The sequence below is a fragment of the Mesitornis unicolor genome, unplaced genomic scaffold (assembly GCF_000695765.1).
Source record: "Mesitornis unicolor isolate BGI_N332 unplaced genomic scaffold, ASM69576v1 scaffold17976, whole genome shotgun sequence".
NCBI classification, from domain to species: domain Eukaryota; kingdom Metazoa; phylum Chordata; class Aves; order Mesitornithiformes; family Mesitornithidae; genus Mesitornis; species Mesitornis unicolor.
In genome coordinates this window covers 22,792-44,852 of record NW_010189198.1, presented here as the reverse complement: position 1 = coordinate 44,852, position 22,061 = coordinate 22,792, and the positions used below count along the sequence as shown (strand labels likewise).

Sequence of the window (22,061 nt, the reverse complement as noted above, 5' to 3'; positions counted from 1 at the left end):
AACTGGTACCTCCCCAGCTCCCTGACAGCTGCCCAACACCGCCCCCTCTGCAGCGCCACCTGTGCTTTTCTGCACCCCCATCCCCTCGGCGGACAGCTGCCCCAGCCCCAGGCCCATCCGTATTATGTATTAATAATGTAGTTATTAATACAGTTTTTGTGGTTTTTTTTAAGTTTGGTAATTGAGAGAACCTAAAAGTTATACTTTAATTTTATTCCAAACTTAGACTACTGAGTGATAGGATTTCCACGTCACAGCATGGATCTAACAGCACTTTTCCCAGTTGTATTACTGAAGCATCAGGTTGATAAAAAGGTGTTTATGAATAATTGGAGATATACTGCTGTTGCTCTTATGACTTCTAAGTGTTCCAGTGACAAGTTGTTAGAAAAAAAAATTTCATTTTGTATTTGAATCCCTGTATTGCACTAATTGGATAAATATTCATATGCAGAGTATTGAGATCAGTCATGTACAACAGTGTTTGTTAGTAATGCATCTTTGTTTGCAGAGTTTTTATTTAAGACTGGAGTAACAAAAAAAACCCACAAACCAAAACCAACAACAACAACAACAACAACAAAAACAAACAAAAAGCAAAAACCAAAAAACCCACCACCAACAAATTAAGAAACTTGAAAATAATGTTAGGTTTTCACTGTAGCTAAGAGATATGCACTGTACCAGTAACTGTTTTTTTTAATATTCTGATATGTTCTTTCCAATGAAAAGTCTGACCTTTTATTGCTTCTGACATATAAGTTGAACTTAGGGTAAAATACTGATGATTTGCAAAATGGATGCAGTACACAGTTTGACCTATTGTAGAGGTGAAGAATTTTTTTTCATCCAACCTTTCTGCTACTGTGTAACAAATATAATGATACAAGATCAAACAACAGCCAGTTGTGCCAGAATAAATTTTAAATTTAAAAGATAGTAAACATACATTTTTCTATCACATAATTAATTCAGTAAGCATAAACATAAAATAACACTATATATAGGATGTTCTTAAAGCATGGGTAGATTACTTTCCAATTGCTGTCATAATTTGGCTGCTTCTTTGCATATCATGTCATGAAAAGAATAAATTACTTATAGTTCATGATCAGCTGCATCATCATGTTCTTATGGCATAGTTAAGTGTTTCTTCCTATATATTGTTAACCCCATTGTGGAATGCTGGAAATAAGAGTTTTCATCTCAGGGAAAAGTAACATGTTACAGGGGAATATGTTTCTTATGTCTTGTGTCATGCAATTTTTATAAAACTAAACTTAAAATGGAGGAGAAGAAATAAAAATTCACATTTAAACGTAAATAAAGTAAGTAGTAGTTGTGGAACTCAGGAATATAGACTATTTTTATTTAGTGTCTTGTCCTGAAAGGAGAGAAAACTGGCCTACAATCACAATTCTTTTAAGCAATTCCTAGAAATATATTATAGATAATTTGAAATTTTAAACCAAGAGTTTAAAAGGTAACTAGTATTTCTTGTTGCCTAATTTTGCTTCCTTTCTTTTTCTTGTTTTTAATGCAGGAAAAAGGATACATGTTGAACATGTTCCCAAATTCTTCCAATCTGGGCTGCCCACCCTTCCCTCCAAGATGTCAACGAAAGAGTAATTTCTCCAATAGGCTTACTCGAAATAAACCACCTACTCTTCTCTCTCAGCAGCAGATTAATGATGCCCAGTTTCATTTACAGAATGCAGTGTAAGTACAGTAAGATTTGATAGTGGGGATTGGGTAGAAAAAGAGTTAACTGTATTTTGAAGGAGGTATTTCTGTTGATGGAGAATGTTTTTCACTGTTTCTAATATTAAATTGCATTAAACTTTAAAAAAATAGGAAAGTGTCATGTGTAAAAAGGGCTTTATCATTTCCGTTGGAGACCTGCAAGTTTTAATGTTCTCCTGCATTGTGCATGATGCGTGAGATGATATTGCACTGTTAATAATCCACAGTTCAGTTTTAAAGATCTTCAGTTTTATTTGTATACTGAGGAAAACAGGGAGGATATGAGAAGGGGAAGAAACATTTATTCTTTGGGCTAGATTTGAATACACCATAGTGTCTTTTAGACTCTTAAATTTAACATTATGTTAAGTTATGGTGTTTGCTAGCCTCTGCTTACACATGTGCTGCAAAGAATGACTATCTTCTATTTTTTTAAATGAAAAATATATACTGAAATATCTCTCCATTTTGAATAGAAAAGACATATGTGTTGCTTCTGAGAAGAAAATGACAGAACTAGCAGAGTTTAATATTAACTTAAGAAAAACTATCAACCCATAAAAAGCATCTTGGTTATCATATGAGTAATAGTTATGCATTGTAGTCTTTCCAGGACTCTTCCAAGTGGGAACAGTGCAGCTACTCCAGCTGCTACACCACAGCCATCAACTTTTGGAAATGGCAGTCCAGTACATACATCTGATGCCCCCACATCATTCCAAGGAACAAAGTAAGTTCTTTGTGTGATTAATTCTGGTTGTAATGTACCCGTGGTGAAGCTTATCCTATACTAATTTCTTGTGCAACTTGAATTTTGTTAGAAATTGCAGTACTGAATAAGATCTTTTTTGATGAAATGGGCCATTTCATGGCTCTTTTAAAGTGTTCATGTACCTGCTTCTGAGAATTTTAGTACTCAGTATGTATAAGTGACTTAGTATGTATAGTTTTTCTCTTCTAACAGCTGTAGCCTTACAGAACTGATTTATGTGTTTTATTTTAATACTATAATAGATCATAGTCTGTGTGTTCTTGACTAAAAGAGGGTTTATGTCAATAAATTGAGTGTGTTTTTTTCCTGTTAATTTGTCAAGTTAAGAGTGAGACTGCCCTCAATGGTTTATGGAAATTGTGATGCTTTTCTGATGACACACTAGACGTTTCTTCTGATTTTCTTATGTGATTATTTATTTTTCAAATACAAAGTGCTAAATTCAGTCATATGCAAGTGCTTTTTTTAAGCAGCATTTTATGGAAGCATAGTTTTTTCCACTTTTCAAAAACCTAAACATACTTCAATTGATATAACATCCTTTGTTACTTTAGTTGCAACAGGAAGAGAAATTTCAGATGAATGTATGGTTTTATTTCCTTTTAACATTCTAGAAAAAAATCATTACTTATCAGTTCAGAAATAGTAGTTGATATGTGTTTGTAATAGTTCTGTGAATCATCTGATAGGGAGGAAGCTTCATATAATGTCTTCAAAAGTATTTCCTGTATGCTATTTCTTCTGCAGATTTAAGAGATTCTGCAGATTGAATATATGTTAAGTTATAGTTGAGGATACAACTATCACATGAACTAAAGAAGATCCTGGTACTGTGCTGTGTTAGGAGATTTGCAGTCAGCTAGTCAATCTTTAGATCTTGAGTTGACTCTTCTTTCAGTACTTTTACTGAACGTGAGCTCATGCAAATTCTTCTCAGTCAAAATAGTCTAAAACAGCATTATGTTTTGATTTAATCTCACATTAAGAGTTCCTTTAAGATGGCAGATAGGTAATGTTCTCAAAACTAGTTTCGTACGTGAAAACTGAAATGATAACTTGAGGTCTCTTTAGTTCAGTTTTATCTTTAATAATACCATTTGTCCAGGTCCCCAAACTATCTTGATGCCAGCTATTCTGACTACAAGAAACTACTGCATTTTTACTAATAGTTAATCATTGATACATATGAACATTTGGTTTCATGATCTTTAATTAAAAAAATGTGAGTACCCCCGTGCTAGTTAACCGATGTACAAACAAAATGTTAATGTCCTCTATTAATCTTTACTGTGAATGGACCATGGTATTCAGCCACTGGTCAGCTTTCAGTACAGTTTCTAAATGAAGAGTTCAGATGCCAAGAGGCTGTCTGTAAGATCACTGTATCTCTGCAAATGTATTTGAATTCCTGTGACAAATGACTTAATGAGGAGATACAGACTAGTGTTTGAAAATGAGGCATTAGGTCTATGACCTGTGTAGCTTAATAATAATTAATTCAACTTGACAAATGAATAGTGTTTCTTTTTTGTCCAGATGACACAGTTTACTGTCCGTACAATCTAAGACACAGCAAATGCAACATTTTTAAAGGGCTATTGTGATAAGGTTTTTTCTCCCCTACCCACTACTGAGTTTATTTTAGTCATCACTGGATATTCAAAACTCACAAAACTCACTGTACTTTAATTTAAAAGTGCCCTGGTAAAAAAAAAAAAAAAAAAAATAAAATCTTGCTACCAAACTAATATGACCAGCTTTCCAAGCTGTCCTGCTTCACTGAACTTGCCATTTAGGTTTTGATTGGTTAATACAGACACTCTTGTAAAGCAGTTGCATCTATTCTCTTCAAGGGTAGCTGTGCTTTTGCAGTTGTGTGTTCTCTTTTCCCTTTCGAAGTTTATTTCACCTAATAACTAGGATGGGCGTGCCTTTTACTTTGTAGAGTATTTGCTTTTAGTGAAATAGTCACATTAACCATTGATATTTGTACTTTGTAGCAACTGTCTTACAATCATAGGTTGGAGCTTGCAAACTAGAGGAATTACTGTGTCTCTGCTGTTTGTTTTTTTTGTTTCTGTTTTTTAGGAGACTAAGTGAAGAAATTATTCCACATGCTGCCAAACGGCAGCGGTTTCGTTCACATCATTTTGAAAGAATTGTAGTTAACCAAGCAGTGCCTTTACCAGAAGAACGTAGATACTCCTTTCCAAGAACACTTTCCTCTCCACTGTTTGGGTCCTGTTACATGCCAGATACAACTGAATATGACCCCCTGTTGCAAGATACTTTGTTTCCAGACCCTAGATACATGAGGCTCCCTGTGGCCAAAGATAAGGTACTAGCTTTCAATGTGTTTGCTTTACATCTGCCTTCTGAGTAGGCAGGGTTCACAGGTGCTGTGCAGGCCACAAAAATATCTGCAGGGTTCTTTGGCAGTGTCATGAGGTTTCTGTTGTTGAACTATCATTAGAAGGAATATCAATAAATGTAGCTGCCACTGTGGTCCTACATTGTGTGTTTGGAGCAATTTGGGGACATAGGGGTGTTGTTTGGTTTCCATACTTAACGTCAGGAAACCTACATGTCTTCTTCAGGAAGCAGAAATTGAAGGAATGGTCCAGTTGTCACATGATTAGGAGTGAGGATTGTCCTGATAGGATAAAAACCCAACACCCTAGTAGTGTAAGAGAAGCCCATTCTGAATAAATAAAGTATTGGGCCTGTAAAGATGTCCTCTGTCTCTCCAGATGGAGATAATAGTTACTATCCTAGCTCTTACGGAATATAGAAGAGGATGTCTTCTTTAGGTGGACAGAGTTTGAACTGTGTTTTTTGTTCTTTTTTTTAATTAAAAAAAAAAGCGTGTGACTAATCAGTCATCATACTTTATCTGCACCAACATCACAGAAGATTTTATTGGTATAAACATGCCTGTTGACTGCAACACATAATGATGTTGTGAAAGAAACAGTTAATACTTTCTTCCACCAAAGATCTGACTAGTTTCTAAATAGTTTGTGTGGGATAAAAATAAAAAAGAAAGCTAACTTCAGTCAGTTCTAATATTTATTTTTCTCCCTGTTAATGTTAGGCAAACCGCTGACATTAAAAGTCAGCTGAAGATATCTCTGGTCTTTCACTGCTTATTCCCTGAAAGGCTTCAGATACTGATGAGGCAGAAATTACTGTGAATAGACATTTTATAACAGATTGAACAAATTTAAATTTAAAAACTTGGCAGAAATTTCTTTGTGGGAGTTGTTCAATATGGATTCCAGTGTGGTAGAATTCTAGACAATGGAATGATGCTGGATTTTTTTCTCTTAATGCAGTCTTCTGTGTTTCATGTAATTACATCTCTGGTAGGAAAGAATGTTCACTTCTGTGTATCTTTACTTTTTTGAATGTGTATGTCAAGTTAAGTCAGCAGATTTTGGAGTTATTTCAAGTATGTCAGCAGCAGACCTCTGATTTGAGCAGAAAAGAGCTCTGCAGAACAGAACTTGAGCGAGAAATTCAGCAAATTTTTCCAGGTGCGTTTTGAATTTGATTGCTTAAGATCAGTTTGAATGTTATTCGGATTTGCAGTACTTCCTTCCTCTTAAACTGATGCGTCACATCATTTTTTGTTCTGTGATTCTTCTGTTACAGAGAGCAAACTCTTTTTGGTTGGGTCCACACTGAATGGGTTTGGCACTCGCACCAGTGATGGTGATTTGTGCCTGGTGATTAAAGAAGAACCAGTAAGTTATTTAAAATGTATATAGTTAAAACAAAGTCTGTTTTTAAAATGTATGTGCTTTTTGAAGGCTAGATTCTAAAATGAGAAAAAAATGGTCAAATCATTTTAATTTAATAACATGTTTTTGACTCATAATAGCTATGAACTGTGGGCCAAATAATATTACAAATATTCATTTAACCCTATAAACTATTTAACCCAACAAGAAAATGAGAAAATAAGTGTTACCTTCACTCCATAAGTGAAAAAGCACAATAAAAAATAGGTAAACTGCCTAGAATAATGAAGAAAATTGTTTAGAGAACTCTTAACCCATTTTAGATGCAGGAAATACTTTCAGTAAGTACATTTTAAAAATTTCATTATTTAGGTTCATAACCACTAAATTTAGTGAGTAGGTCTAAGAAGGAATTTGATATGCAAAATATTTTCAGTATTTTTGGTGAGAGAAAATGTTTGAATAGAATGTAGGTTGGAAGAAAAGATGTAACAAAAAAGAAATCTAAATAGAGCATAATTTTGAAAGAATTGAAGCAATATTGAAAAGGAAGGAAAGAACGTTTTTGTCTAAGTGGGGCTAGGTTTTCATCAAGTTTTGATTTCTGACTGATAGTTTGCATTTGAATATGAATTGTTCTGTCTAGCTTTTGCAGCGCTAAATGTATATGTAGTCTGTGGAATGTAATGGTATGCATGTTCATGTGTTATTCTGAGAATTAATTTTATTTGAAAAATAAAGCATGCTTACTTGGAACATCTAAATGAGAGATAACCAACATCTTTGTTTAATTTTAATATCATATTTCAGGTAAATCAGAAGACTGAAGCAAGACATATACTCAGCTTAGTCCAAAAACACTTCAGTACTAAACTTTGTAAGTTCTTGGCTACAGTGAGGTGGTAAGATTATTGACAGTTTTGGAAGAAGTATCAATGCACATTTGAAACCAATTTATGTAACTGCATCTTGTCTAGCTCCTAATTGCAGTATTGTTTGGAGAAAAGCCATAAGTACTTAGTAATGTTACTTATCTTGGTGCTGATGGGTAGTGATTAGAAAAGTATAACAGTTGCCTTGCAAACTAGTAGACTTCAAGAACAGGTAGCATCTGAGATGACTTTCAGATTGTGGACCACAATTGGGGGTGGGAGGTAAGTAAATTTCTGTTTGAGAAATCTCTGCTAGTGAAATCTTACTACTCTTCTAGATTGCAGTGCCTTCCTGGGTGCAGTACTCTAAGAATTTTTAAAATAAGATGTCACTCACAGTAGACTCTGCAGAATTGAATTTTCTTGGGGGAGGGCCTTGATGTCAGTGAAATAATTAACTTAGGTGCCTAGTGAAGAAAATATTAAATGTCGACAGCAGCATGTACAGGAGAAACGGGTCAATTCATAGTTCTTATTATTGTTTACACTCCTTTCAGAGGGCGAATTCACATGGGCAGTTCTTGACTTAAATGTGAAAGCCTCCTACTTCAAAGAGGCTTTTGTACCATCCACTGAATTATAAAAGACCCTATCATTTGTTGGTATAAATGACTGTGTTCCCCTACTTCTCAGACTTGTGACACATTCTTTGGTGCCACTCTTTATATTGTTGTTCTGAACAATGCTGCAATGGTAAAAGGAACAAACCATAAACTTAAATGCAGATTTCGAAATTTCTTCATTGGCAAGTATGCATACCCTGATTGCAACAACTCATTTGAAGGGAGGCTTGCTAGATCCATTGCAGAATAGTCATCTGGTATTTAATAGCTTATTACTATTGTATATTGATGTTTGCATACAGTGTCTTATGAACTTAGTCTGGGTTTGCCTAGTATGCAGGTTGTTCCAGTGCTTTCTGAGAAGCACGGTGATATAATAGTTGAGGTTTTAGGGATCAGAAAGGAGCATCTAAATAAAGAATCACTCTGGTTTTTTTCAAGAGATTGTCTTCTGTGACAGAGCTTTAGCCAAAATCAAGATTGTTTGCCAGGGAATAAGAGTAGCAGAAAGGCATGATGATCATGTAGGAGCAATCCCTGAAGGTTTTCATTTGTGCCATTGCTCATTTTTGATGCTTTCCAAATTCTGTTATCTTGCAAGTACCTTTGGTCAACTTCATTTAATCAAAACATTCTTTGGAAGGTGAGGTAGGACAGAACACTGCTGATATTACTGCTCCTGTCAGTCCTGCTTACATACCTAAAGTACATCTCTCTTTGCTATGCAAGGCCTCTTAGATCACACTGTCATCATCCTAACATCACTGTGGGCGTGAATTCCTATACCCAGCCATCTGTCCTTGTATCTGTGTATGGATGTCCTGTGGACAGAACTGACAGACACAAATTGTTTGAAAATGCTTACCTGATTCAAAATGAAAAGGCTTTGCCATATGGGTCTTTCCATTTGGATTTAATTAACTTACAAACTGTAGCTCAACTGTGCTAAAGTTCAATACTTCTGAAACAAAGGTGTTGTCAGGTTATTTTGATTAAAGCTTATAGGCAAATATAACTGCTGTCATCCGTAATTTCAAAATAGCTCATGGCTTGGTTTTGGTTGGGAGTGGGGAGGAAGTTCCCCTAGGCTAGACTTCAGAAGCTATATGCTTTTTCTTTGCCTCTGGGGAAACAGTCTTAGCAGTATGTGCTTCAGTGCTGTCCTGCTGGCACTCCTGTGAGTTTGTGGAGTCAGGTTTACATGCTTAGAAACAGCTCTTCATTTTCAGCTCCAGATTGGCTGCTAAGTTCTTTTTTTAATAGAACTCCAGCTTAAGTGATTTTCCACTCTTCAGAAGTCAACTGCTGCTTGTAGATCCTGTCCTTTATGATTAAGTATGTACACTTAAAGAAAAAGCCTACAGAAGTTGTAACTCCTTTGGGGATTGATTCAACTTGAGAACTTAGTGTATTCTCAACAAGTGTGTGAGCTGTCATTAGACCTGTTCCTTGTTTCACACAAGAGAATTGAAATAAACATAGTTTGGGGCAAACATGAAAGCTAATAAAGTATGTGTCAAGATGTAAGAGAAGAAAGGAGGAGGAAAGATAAGATACTATTTAAACAGAGTTCTTGGCCTGGTTTTGTGAAAGAGTTAAAGGACAAAAAAATTAGGAGATTCGTGACATAGGTGATGTTCTAGAGCATTTTAAACCCTGTTCCAGCTCATTTCAGTTCAGCAACAAGTGTGAGCAAGGAATTTGAGCCGATCAGATTTAAAGTCTTAGAGCAGATGCTTTTCTGTGTTGTCATTCTGCATCTAGAATACTGACTGAAATGAAGATGTTCTTTTTTTTAATAGTCTAGTCACAGAGTAGGAAAAAGCTTCTAATATTTATTCACTAATTGTGGGATGTGTTAGTCTTAAAGGTGTGTATTTTGTTTCTTCTGGAGTAGAGAGATAAAAGGGTAGCAGTAATATATCATCTGTTTCAAAGACTAACACAGTACATGTAACTTCTTGACTTGTTCAGCTACCTGCACATTTTTTGTGTTTTTGGTTGGTTGGTTGGTTTGGCTTTTTGTTTGTTTTTTTACAGTATTAGCTAACATTCCCAGACTGTAAGCACAAGGCAGTGTCTTTTTGAAATGTGAAATTTGAATGTGGGGTGATAACTGTTACAATGTATTGAAGAGATCATAATCCAAACCACTGAGAGTAAATGCTAAACTGATTTAATCTCTTCAGATTTGTCTAGGCAGGATTCATTTGGAAAAACAACTGGGTTGACTGATGTTTACTCTCTGAATAAGAATGAAGAGCTCATTTTCTCTTTATATAACTAAGAGGTGCAGTAGTGCTGAGACTAGGATGTCAGAGTGGAATCTGCCTTACAGTTGTCTAGTGGGGAACGTGCTACACCTAGGACAAGCAAGGGAATTTGAACTCAAGTGAATGACCTTGAAGGGCTGTGCTGCTGAGTACACGAATTCCAGACGTCAACAATTAATTCATCCTGTGCTGTGTTGTACTCTCCTGGAGTCTTCATGACTCTGGATTCAGACTCCTGTGTTGCCTAGTTTCTCTTTCTACAGTACAACCCTATCTATGAGAGCAGGGTACATGTGCAGGATGCCAGACCTTTTTGATATATAACGTATTTGAGATTAATATTTTGCACAATCACTTAATCTTTTATTGTGTAGAAGAAAAGAAAGTCTTAAGATGTTTAATCTGAAAATTTGCATTAATAAGTTGTTTATGAAACAGTGTTTAGTTTGCTTTGAAATGGTTATACTCTTTTTTCACTACAGCTGAGGTGGAGCAATTATGTGGGATTCTTATGTTTATTTTGGTGTAGTCAAAATAGTCACATGTGCAAGGTCAGATAGCTAGTTTGCTAAGGCACTTAACCTGTATGTACATCAGAATTTCACATGCTGTGTTTGTGTCTGATACTTTCCTTGTATAGATGACAATCTAATGGACAACAGAGATTCTCCTATGAGTGTTGTTGGTGTCAGCCAAGAAAGAGGGTACCAGCAGCGAGTTACTGCCTTCTATCATCCTCTTTGCTGAGAAAGAGATTGGGATTATGTTTTGAGATTTTAAAATTTTTCTTAGCCAACTAATTTGCAGACTAGGATGTGTTTGGAAGTGGATTCCCACTAGAATGAGTTCATTTAACTTCTGAAGGGCACTTGAGAAAGGTCATAGTGAGGAAAGTTGAATTGCTCTGGTGCACATATAAGTACCCACTGTTGCCTACCATATACTAATGTATTAGGCATATTTGTCTTAAATTTGGTAGTGAAAGGAAAGGGGGCAGACAACTCTACACACTTTATAGCTTCACTTTGAGCTTCTGGAATGTTGGAGGAGGGATGCTTGGATGTGTCTGTGGGAGCAGCTAGAAAGAGGGGATGCTTGTGTAAGTTGTACCACATTGTACATTCAGTGAACATGGATTGGAGTTCTGTAAGATTCTTCCTTTAAAATCAGTAAGTTAGTAAGTTTTTCTCTTTTCTGAGTGTCAGTCTGTGTGTTGCTTAGGATCATACAATGCATTCAAATCCAGGTAAAGGATTACCTCAGGTCAAATCTGTATAAATGCATGTGTCTATTAAATGCTTTCAGAAAGTATCAAAAAGGAAAAAAAAGAAAATTTGCTTTAATTGGATATTTCACAGCAGGCTTTTACCAAAGCTGAAGTTGTCATCCAGATGCAACGGAGATGACACTTTTTAATCAAGGTTGCTATCTGAACTCATAGAAATACTTCTTCCCCACCACTTTCCCTCCATGAAGATAATCTTTTATTTAAGGTTATTTGTAGTCTGTATTACTTCTAGATTTGTCATACTTATGTTAATTTGAGGTTAACTTATAGAAGCAAGGTGCAAATTATGATAGGTGCAAATTCAAGTAGTCCTAGATTTTGCAAGAAAATAAATGACTAAAATTGTGCCTTTTGCCCAAATTTGTATCATGTAACCTACAGACTCTCCTTTTTTTTTTTTGTCTTTTCCATTACTTTCTTGGGCACATTTCTCATTCAAGATTATGGGCAACTGCTAAATATAGCCTGAGATATTGTCAAGAATAGGGAAATTGCAGGTAATATGACTGACACAGCAGTTTTTGGGAGTTGAGTGTGAAAGTACATTTGGTGGCACTGTATAAGCCTGGCTGAGGTGTGGATGGTTTGGCATTGAGCCTGGGTGTCTGTACTGTGTGGATAATCACCTGAGGTGCAGTCCTGTGATTGTGTATTGCGTGTCCTATCACCGTTAAGACAAATGGCCAATAAGGCTTATCCCATCTTTGATGGAAATTGTTGTTCTGTTTTCAGTAACAATTCAATAGGAAATGCATTTCTTAGTGTGTACTTTTATCAGTCAAGGAAGCAGTTCTTAAGGGAAGTTTAAGCATAATCAGGGCATAATGAAGACACAAGTTATGCTTAGTACTCTTATCAGTGAAATGCGTAATTTCAACTGTAAGCAAACTAGACACAATTAAAAAGTATGTGGCTGATCATGTGCCCATTGCTGCAATGTAGTGCAGAGATTAAGTGTCTGACCATCCTGGATGGGTATGTTCTTGATACCTTTTTTTGAAACTTAGTTACAACTATTCAGGATTTCTAGTACAAGTACTGCCCAGTGAAAGCATTTGTAGAACTGTATTCCTTAAGTTAACTTTTCTTGAATATAATTCCCACAGAAAAATCTTGTACTAGTGTTTTTCTGTAATGTTTAGTGCAGTTTTTCCCACAGACTTTTCTAGATTGAGTTTTTGCTGCAGTTGCTAAAGGTTATTTACTTTAGCATAATGCTTCTGAGAATATTTTTGCTGAACTTAAGCTACTGTTTACTATAAGTTAGTCAATGCAAATCCACTTCAGAATATTTTTTAAGATCAGCATCTTTCGTAAAACCTAATTTCATATTTTTCTCCCTTTTAGCAAGCTACATTGAGCGACCTCAGCTGATTCGAGCAAAGGTGCCAATAGTGAAGTTCAGGGATAAAGTCAGGCAAGTATTCTGTTCAACATAATTTTTTAGATTCTAATGCAGGAGAGTATTTTATATATGTACATATGTATATATAAAGTAGTCCCACTGAAGTAATGCTTTGTTGGTGTTGTACTATAGTTGTTTTGCATATTTGTACAAGCTAGCTTGGAGTGACAGTCAGCTTACTTCCTTGATGGCCGAAACACCTCTTATGGTTGAGATACTGTTTAGTTTCTGTGATGTGAATTAGTAGCAGTACTTATTTCTATGGGTTATTTGTACATACTGGACTCCAGCTGGGAAACAGTTCATGACAGAAAAATAGCTGTGGGAAGAAAACTGTTGTGAAAGGTAATTTTGCTTGCTGTTCAAACATAAATATTGAGCTTCTGAAGGACTAATTCAGTGTTTACACTATACAAACAAAACTAAATCAAATTTTAGTTTGTTGTTATTGTGTTGTTTTCTTGATTTTTAAAAAAGTGTTCATTTTAGAAGTGTATATTCTGTCTTCTAGGGAGGTATGCTGTCTTTAACAAAGTAGCATTGCATGTTCTATTCGGTGTTCGGTACTAATTTTATGGCCTTTTAAAAGGGGGAAGGAACTGGAAAGAAGTGAATGTATTGTATATTATTGTATTTGTTGTATCTTCATTACAAAGACAAGAAAAGGAATAATCAAAAGGGATGTTAGGACAGAGAAAGATTTCTTATTGTGTGTGATAAGCATGTGATAGAGGCACTCAAATTGGTAGACAGTTTGAGTGATGTTCAAATCTTTTTTATGGTTTGTAAACTTTTTTTAAGTATTGTAAAACTTATGAGTATCACCTTAAGGTAACAATATGGTTTGACTATTCTTTGAAAATAGGAGTTTGAAAAACTCTCTTGTATCTAACTGGTTTATCCTGCCTGTATACTTCTAAAATTCTGCAACTTTCTCTTTTAAAAACAAATTAGTCCACTTCTCTGGCCTGTATAAAAGCATATCACAATGTGCTTTTGTCACAGTATACCTTTATAAGGGCAGAAACCCTGCTGTGATAAAACTGAATCTGTCATGTTCACAAATTATGATTCTATTAATTTGAACTAATACATTTCATCCATTTATGCTTTTCTTGCATCTGAGATTATATATCACGTTAGGGTTTTTGCTTTATACTTTTTTTCATTTACACCTAATCTGTATACTTCCCTACATTTTAAAAATCTGAATAATTTTTATGTAATAACTTTATCCTCAAATAGTACAGAAGGCTGTTTCTTCTATGCTTTCTGAAGGTGTTAAACTTGTCAAGCTAAAATTGGGGTTATATGGCTCAACTACATATAACAATGCTAGTCTTATCATAGCTGCAGGAAATGGTAAATTTCTGGTACAAATATTTAATAAATAATAGGATTATAGCAAGGATGTTTTTCCCACTTAAAATCAGAAAATAACCTTTAAAAAGAAACTTCAAGTATGGAAGTGATTATGTGAGAAGATTGAAGTCTTTTTGTAAGCACTTAGATTCCATACCATGGTCACTTGCAGAAAAACTGTAATAGTCATATACCTTACATACAGAATTTAAAGAATTCTTTATTTCCTACTAAATCGAAGTATAAACTTCTTAGACTAGAAGCTGCCTATTACATTTTTCAGAGAAAAAACAGTACTGTTCACCATCTGGTTTCCTGTGTTTGTCTGGAAGAAGGGAACAGAGGGGAATATAATGACTTTGAGTTGAGGAGTTTCTTTGGAGTATTGTGTTTTATTTTATTTTTATTTTTTTTCTTATGTAACCTGTCACCTCCACCTATGTCCTGGCTTTTTATTTAAGCATTTGTCTCTTTCCAGTCTCTTAGTGGCCCTTGTCTTTGGTAGGCTTATACATATACATGTAGACTCATTCATTTTTACACAGAGGTCTTGAAAAATTGATTGGCTATTCTGTACCCAGGGCACTAAGTTTGTTTTAGTGAAAACCAGAAACTAAACATGACAAGCTTCCTGTGAAAGCCAGTTTGCTGCCTAGCTGCTGGGAGAAGATGGTAGAATTCAATGGGTTGTATCTCTGCATCTGGATTCTAATGTGTACCAATGGTCTATATATACCTAAACATTCAGTTTGTTTGTTCTCCTTCATCTTAAAGAGCTTTTTAGCAGTAAGGGAAGATAAGATCCATTGCACTCAGATTTATTACCTATATTATCTATTCTTTAGATATATTATCTATATCTATTTCCAAGGAAATAATTTCAGTACTGGCTCTGCTGCCAAACAAGACTTTGATTAATTAACAAGATTATCTATACTACAGAGAATGCAAAACCTTCATCTTCTGCTACATTTGATATGCAGTTGACTCTTTTCCTCTCCTTTTGTACTTTTAGTAGAACTTGAGTCCCAGCGGTAGAAAAACTTTTTCATTTGCAATAATTGCAACATCTATTAAATGTGCATATTAAAATACAAAGATAATTGCAATAGAACTTGCTTAACTGGCATCTGGTAAATAGTAATCTTGTCAATTGTGGTTAATTGGAACTACACATGCAGTGTGAAGTATTTATTTATTATATTTGCACATACAACTAATATTGTTACTGGTGTTCATGCATATTTTTACAACTCTCAAGCAGTAGCTCAAGCTTGTTTATTTGCTGTACTGTTATGTACTATGCTCTTAAAACATCTAAAAAGTCATGCCTGATACTAATTCAGGTTTTAAATAATATAATTTTTTTCGATGCAAAGAATGTTTTGATGTCATTAATGATGTCAAAAACCTTTTGTGGGCCTCAAATTAATGTTTTATCCAGTTTAATAAAGTTGAGGTTCCCGTTACAATAATGCAAGAAGATCCAAAGGAATATTCAGGCAAACAATGCTATGTAAATAAGACTTGGATATATAAAATGAAAATAGCTGTATATTGCAGATAGCTGGTACTTTGTCAATGATAGGTTCTTCTTGTTGTGAATTACTGTTGCTGTAGCTTACTGCCTGTGAATTTAATATTGTTTCTTGAGTACTGTGAGTACTTAAGCTCTATGTGCAGTGTGAAATTCAAACTTTGGGATGGGGCGTGATATAAATAAAGCAAGTAGTGGTTGTTTGCTTGTTCTTATTTGCTGTTAACAGCATGAAACAGCTATTAAAACTGTTTTATCACAAAATGTGCAATGCTACCTAATGAACACTTTTAATTTCAAAGTGCTTGCTGATTATCTCTGGCCATCATTGCAGAACAGAGGTTCTTACCTTTTGACTTCTTGCAATCCTCCTTCTCAGTTCATTGGTATGATTTCCTGAACTTATACCTCAGAGAGTCCATCCTGGTGTAAAAAGTTGTCCACAGTAAATCATGTAGTGCAAGTCTAAAAAAATCTGTTAAAAAGCCAAAACATATTTGATACATTTAAGTTGTCTTGAGATCTAAATTTAGATCTACATGCATTCTCTATGTAAAACAACAGTTACATTTTTATAGCAATGGGATTGAAGTGTATAAGCAATTCAAGTACTATAAACAAAACCAGAGAAGAAATCACAGCATCAAAGCTCTGAAGAAAATTTGTAAAGTTACATTTTTCCACCTCTGTCACTAAGAGTAATAAATATTCTGAAATTGGATACCATATTGCTTGATTATTTTTCTTTTCTCCTCCCCAATAGCTGTGTGGAGTTTGACTTGAATGTAAACAATGTTGTGGGGATAAGAAATACATTCCTTCTGAGAACCTATGCATACCGTAAGTGTTTTATGTATTTTCTGAGTTCTATAAACATTGCTTTTTGTATTTTGGTATTGATAGACTATTAAAATTCAGCTGAATATATTAGGTTACATATATATGTGTGTGTGTGTATATATGTGTGTGTGTATATATATATATACAGAATATATGCACATATTTTGCTGCATTGGATAGCTTTACAATAAGTTCTTGTTGCTCACCCTAAATATATGGAGGAAAGTGATATATCAGCTAGATATGTTTTGAATTAAATATTATAATATTCAGAAGATAACAAAGATCCTCTGTATTAAGGTCCACATACCTGCTATAAGGGCTGCTTCAGTATTCTGCAGATAGCAAGATCATTATACTAATGATTATTTAGCGGAATGATCTCAGGTTTCTTTTACTTGCTTAGAGCCACTGAAAGGATGTGTGGCTGATAGCTAGCTGTGTCTTTATGCTGATACTGAGTTTTTCCTTGGAAAATCCGAAATACTACTTCAGTTTTTATACTAATCCAAAATAAAACTGGTTTGTGTCTTCTCAGGAGTTTACATTTTAGGGAGAGATTGTGAAACAGACTTCTAAAGGGGAAGTAATAAGAGCAGCATTCAGCACTGAACTAATGTTTTCTTATTTAGCATCACAATGTCCTTTGACAGATAAATACATAAGGAGTGGGCCTCAGCCTAATTCTTCTAGGCCATTTGTAGTTCTTCTTTTAGCACCTTCATCAGTTCTTGCATACAGGAATTCCTTTCTATTTAGGGTAGGAAGTTACTCATAGAAGTTACCTTTATGAGTTAATTTTTATTAATACTTCAGTCAGAGTAGTTTCAGTGTTCAATATTTGTTACTAGGAGAGTCTACAACTTGTCCTGGATCAGTTGGCTAATTGTGATTTCTTCATATGTCCAGGAAGGCATATGCTTGGAGAAGGATTTCCTTGCAAGCTTAAAAACATTAGGGAACTATTCTTTGTCGTTACAGCTACAGGTGAGGAGTCACTTCACCAAGTGTGGTGTTGATATAGTTGTTCCTATGTTCTGCCACAGATTTCCTTTATTCCTCTCAGCAAACCACTGTAGTGCAGACAATAAGTCCAGATGTGAAAGAACAGTGGTAGGGATCCTAGTGTCCTGCCTTTTCTTCTGTTCTGCCTTGGTTCCTGCTTTTATGGCTAGCAAAATTAATTTTATGTCTCCTGATGAAGGATAATTATTATTTTATTGAAGTCAAGGAGTGAGTTAGTAGCTAAGGAAGTCTTGTGATTGGAAAGATTATCTCTTCAATGTGCTAGGCCTTCCTAAATAAGTGAACTGTATCAAGTCTGTCTTGTGCTTGACCCAGAAAAATGTCAGGTGACATAATGCAAACAAAAGTAAATGGAAACTTTTATCAGACTGTCTCTTTACGTACTTTTGTAAATTCTGTCAACTAGGGTGAATAGCAATAAAAGTATTAGCCTGCTCACTTAAATTTGTGGCTGAAGGGCTTCACCCTACATAGCGGAATAAAAGATCAAATTACCTCTCATGTGGAAGATGTGTGAGTATCTTTATTCCATTACAACAAATTAGATGCTCAAGCAAACAAGGGACTAGTTACCTTAGTGAACATGATTTTGAAAAAAACTCACAGGTATTTCTGTGGATACTTGCCTCTTTTGAAATCAGCCCTGCTATGTTGGTGGATAGATGATGTGGAAAACATCAAAGATATGGCAAAGTGAAGCAGAATGTCCACAGAAGATGTAGGTGAATTTAACAGAGCTAGAAACTGAAGTCTGTGCTGTTGTGTTACAGTTGTTTGCCTAAGGAGGCGTGTCTGCAATTAAATCAACAATTGATGGTGGCTATTTTTCAGTTAGTAGAAGCTGGAACTTTTAGCTTTGAGCAAATGACACTACTGAGCACTTTCTTGAGGGGATAGCTTGTTGACTGATGACAGTGTCAGGAAGAGTTTTGTGGCCATGTTGCACATTAACTTTGTTATATACTAATTAAAGGCATTAGACAGAAAACCTTATCTCTGAATAAAGTCAACTAAAAAGCGATCTTTTATACTGTGACACACACACAAAAGAAGTTCCATTTGACATTTGAGCCTATTTGCATTTTTCTCTCATGGAAAAATGTAATTTCAGTTAATGTGTGTTCATATGATGTTTGTACAGTAATTCTTCAGCATCTCACAATTAGTGTACTAATAGTCACATTTTTTTTAAACCAATTGTGGTAAGGAGCTTTGTTGCATCTAAGAGGTCTTCCAGAGCTAGGACTTTCATTCTGAGTAGAGTACCACTTACAGGGGCATGTGTGCTGAACCACTGTGAACGAGTTGTAAGGAAAATCACATGCTTGATAGGGTTTTCGGAATAACAGCACCCTGTTTTTGCCACAGCGGGTGCTGTTGTAAGATGTCTTCTGTCCTGGATGAAGTAATTATCTGTTGATATATTTCTGTCCTTGTGTGCAGAATACAGAACTTCTCACAATATCAGGTTAGAAAAGACACTTCAGAACATATAAGGCATTGTTAGTTCATTTTAAGGCACTTGACTGAGATCATGATCTGCCTCCATGCAGAGAAAAATCAAGTAGGCTGCAAGGTTCCTAGGAGGTGGTGGTGAGTGACATCTCCCTACAACAGATTACTACCTTAATTATAAGGCTATCTATATTTCCTAGAAATGCAGAAGATCATACCTCGAATATGACTGTATTTGTCTTTCGTCATGAAAAGCTTATGTCTTGATCTAATGAGTTAAGTGTCTAATAACTTATCTACATAAAAAGCTATTGAGGACAAAGCAAATTTAAAATTAATGTTTGTAATGCAGGGGATACTGCTTTCATGGATCCTGAGGAACTTCAGAATGAGCTCTGTGTCCTCCAAGCAGGAGAGTTCTTTTCCCTGCACTCAAAGATTTAATTAACCTAAATTAAAAAAAAAAATAAAAAAATAAATAGATGTGGTCTGTCCTGGCAGCAAGTTCATTGTACTAATTTTTCCTGAATTGACTGGAGAGCACTTAAAAGTAGAATGTGACACTGCTACATTGATGCATCCAGTTCTATCTTCTCTGCAAGTTTCCTGGCATACCTCTTCTAGTATGCGTGTGGATCTTACTACTCAAAAGACTGTTTTCAAATGCAAATTTTTTTCTGATTTTTGAGCTGGATAGTAGTTCTGGAATAACTAAATAAATTCTCGAAAATAGTTGCAAAAGGTGACCTTAGAATACAAGAGTATCAGGTTGATCAAGCAGCAACAAATATTAATTGATTGCTCTCTAGTTAAATGTGCTTTTTTCTGAGATGTATTTATTTTACTTGCAGTTGAGAATCGCGTTCGTCCATTAGTACTTGCTGTTAAGAAGTGGGCAAAATTTCATGACATAAATGATGCCAGTCGTGGTACTTTAAACAGCTATAGTCTCGTGTTGATGGTTTTGCACTATCTACAGAGTAAGTATTTTTTTGTATATGTTGAAACTGTCACCCTTAAGTTCATATTTTTGTAGTTTTCCTCTTTAAAGTTAAACACCAGCAGGAGTCATCTTACACACAAAAAAATCTGAAAATAAAGTGGATTTACTCTGTTTCCTTAGTGCGGCATTTTTCTTTAACAAGTGGACCTCTGCTCTGGAGGCAAAGTTACCAGCTTAAAAAATTAATTAAAAAATACATCAATGTACTTGTAGGACACTGTGTAATTATAAAAATCTCAAGCACTAGTTAACAAAAATTGCCTTTTAACAAGGGAAGAACCTGAACATTACAATTTTAGTGGTATTTGGTTGGTTGGTCTGTTTTAATTTAGGAACTTCAAGAAAAATTCAAGGGGATAACAAATGCTGTGGGATCACTTACCTGTCTTCTGATGAGTGAGCTACTGAACATGTGGGACGTGTATATGCAAGAATGCACTACCATGTGATTAGGTTTTTTTACTGATTACTCCCTTCTGTAAGGTGATAGATGTTGAAGACCTTTAGATGTTGAGAGATCTGACTGCCAGTGGCAGTATCTTCTCTTGTGACTTCAATATATTGAAACATCAAACATCTGTATGGAGCTGGAGACCTTTGCCTGAGAAACTAAGGATCCCTGTTGAGAATTCAAGAAACCCATGCAGTCCACAAATGTTTCTGAGGAATAGATTGAAATGAGCTTATCCCCCTGTTTCTGTCATTAAAAATAGTCCATGTTTGTGATTTTCTTTGTAGTTTAGAATTCTTGCTTAAGACTTAAGGAATCATTTAAGAAAACCTTTAACTTGGTATGAGTTTCTTGGTTGTTTTTTAGGAGATAACTGGCTTAACAAAGAAATGTAAGGAACTCTTCAAGTGCTTATAGAAGTATTTTCTTAATTCCTGTCAGTTCATGTATAGACTATATATTTTGCTGGTTGTATTCATCTTTGGTTTAAATTTTTGTAACATGCTGATTACCTTTGTTGTTTTAATGACAGCTGGTTCTTCACATTTTATGATCTTGTTTGTGGACAAATTACATAGGTTCTTATTTTAGACTTTTCCTCATTGTCAGGTTTTGTAGGCTTTAGTTTTGTTGTTGTTCTGGTTTTTTTGTTAAAATCAGGTAGAAACAATGTTCAGTTCCTCTGATGGCTTCTTTGGCCTCTCATGTAGATACTTGCTGTAGAGTGGATAGCCAACTATTTTAGTTTCAAGATTGTGCTACACTCGCTGTACTATGGTGGAAAGCTTTTTAGGCTAATTGGCTTAAGCTGGTGACTTGCTTTCAGCTGAACAGTATCTGTAATAGAGCACCTAGGAGGGTGTTTTGTGTATTTGGGATCCAGTTGGCTGGGTTACTTCTGAATTCTTTGCCCATGCTATATGCTTGTTATTAATATACTGCTCATGAAACCAGAAGGACATAAGCTAATCTATCCAGTGACAATGGATTTTTACCTTCATCTGCTGTTGTGGAATTCTATAGACTTATCTGTTTCTGTGCAAAAAAAGCAAATGTGAAGTCTGTTATCACAGCTCTGGAACCACCCGTAGGTGACTGAGTACTTCTAAGTAGATCCTCAGTACACACCAGGAAAAAAAAATAAACAAAAGATCTTGATTTGGAAGAGATGAAGTGACAGTGAACTTAAAAATGCCAAAGTGATTAATAGATACAAGATTGAAAGTGTTGGGAACTGGTGGATATGAAGATTGCTACGCAAAGGTGAAGCATAAGCAGGAGAGAAGTATCTTTACATGGCCTAGCAATTGGTGATAATCTTAGCAGTGATATGCATTTGATAGTTACTGTTACACTTTTAATGGAAACAGGCCTTTTCACTTGCAAATTTATTCTCCAAATCTATTTTCATTGTATCACAGTTACTCTAAAGACTTCTGTGGGGTGCTCTGTGCAATCATGGATAGCCAATTACTGATCTGTGCATAAAATTAACCCACAGAAGGGAACAGTTACAAGGAAGTAAAAGTGTGCAGGCTTGCCAGAATGTTAACAGCCCTGCAAGCATGAGGGCATTTGCTGTAGTCATCTGTTGCAGCTGCCACAGCAGTCTAGGGAAGGGAAAACAGAGTTTGAATAATCCTTTTCCTGCAAAACTGTGATCAGTCA

General features: G+C 35.3%; 1 protein-coding gene across 2 annotated transcripts in view; it reads left to right on the top strand.

The window, feature by feature from the left end:
• Positions 1–1,564: 1,564 nt before the first annotated feature.
• Positions 1,565–22,061, top strand: part of PAPD4 (PAP associated domain containing 4) — a 38,435-nt gene continuing 17,938 nt past the window's right edge. Inside the window, exons 1-9 of one of the 2 annotated variants that reach the window (XM_010185992.1) lie at positions 1,565–1,719; positions 2,357–2,473; positions 4,604–4,853; positions 5,937–6,051; positions 6,170–6,261; positions 7,069–7,135; positions 12,662–12,731; positions 16,382–16,458; positions 19,791–19,919. In XM_010185992.1, the coding sequence (XP_010184294.1) occupies positions 1,565–1,719; positions 2,357–2,473; positions 4,604–4,853; positions 5,937–6,051; positions 6,170–6,261; positions 7,069–7,135; positions 12,662–12,731; positions 16,382–16,458; positions 19,791–19,919 (1,072 nt within the window). Of the gene's footprint in view, positions 1,720–2,347; positions 2,474–4,603; positions 4,854–5,936; positions 6,052–6,169; positions 6,262–7,068; positions 7,136–12,661; positions 12,732–16,381; positions 16,459–19,790; positions 19,920–22,061 lie in introns of both variants that reach the window. The other variant, XM_010185991.1, reaches the window with a different exon arrangement.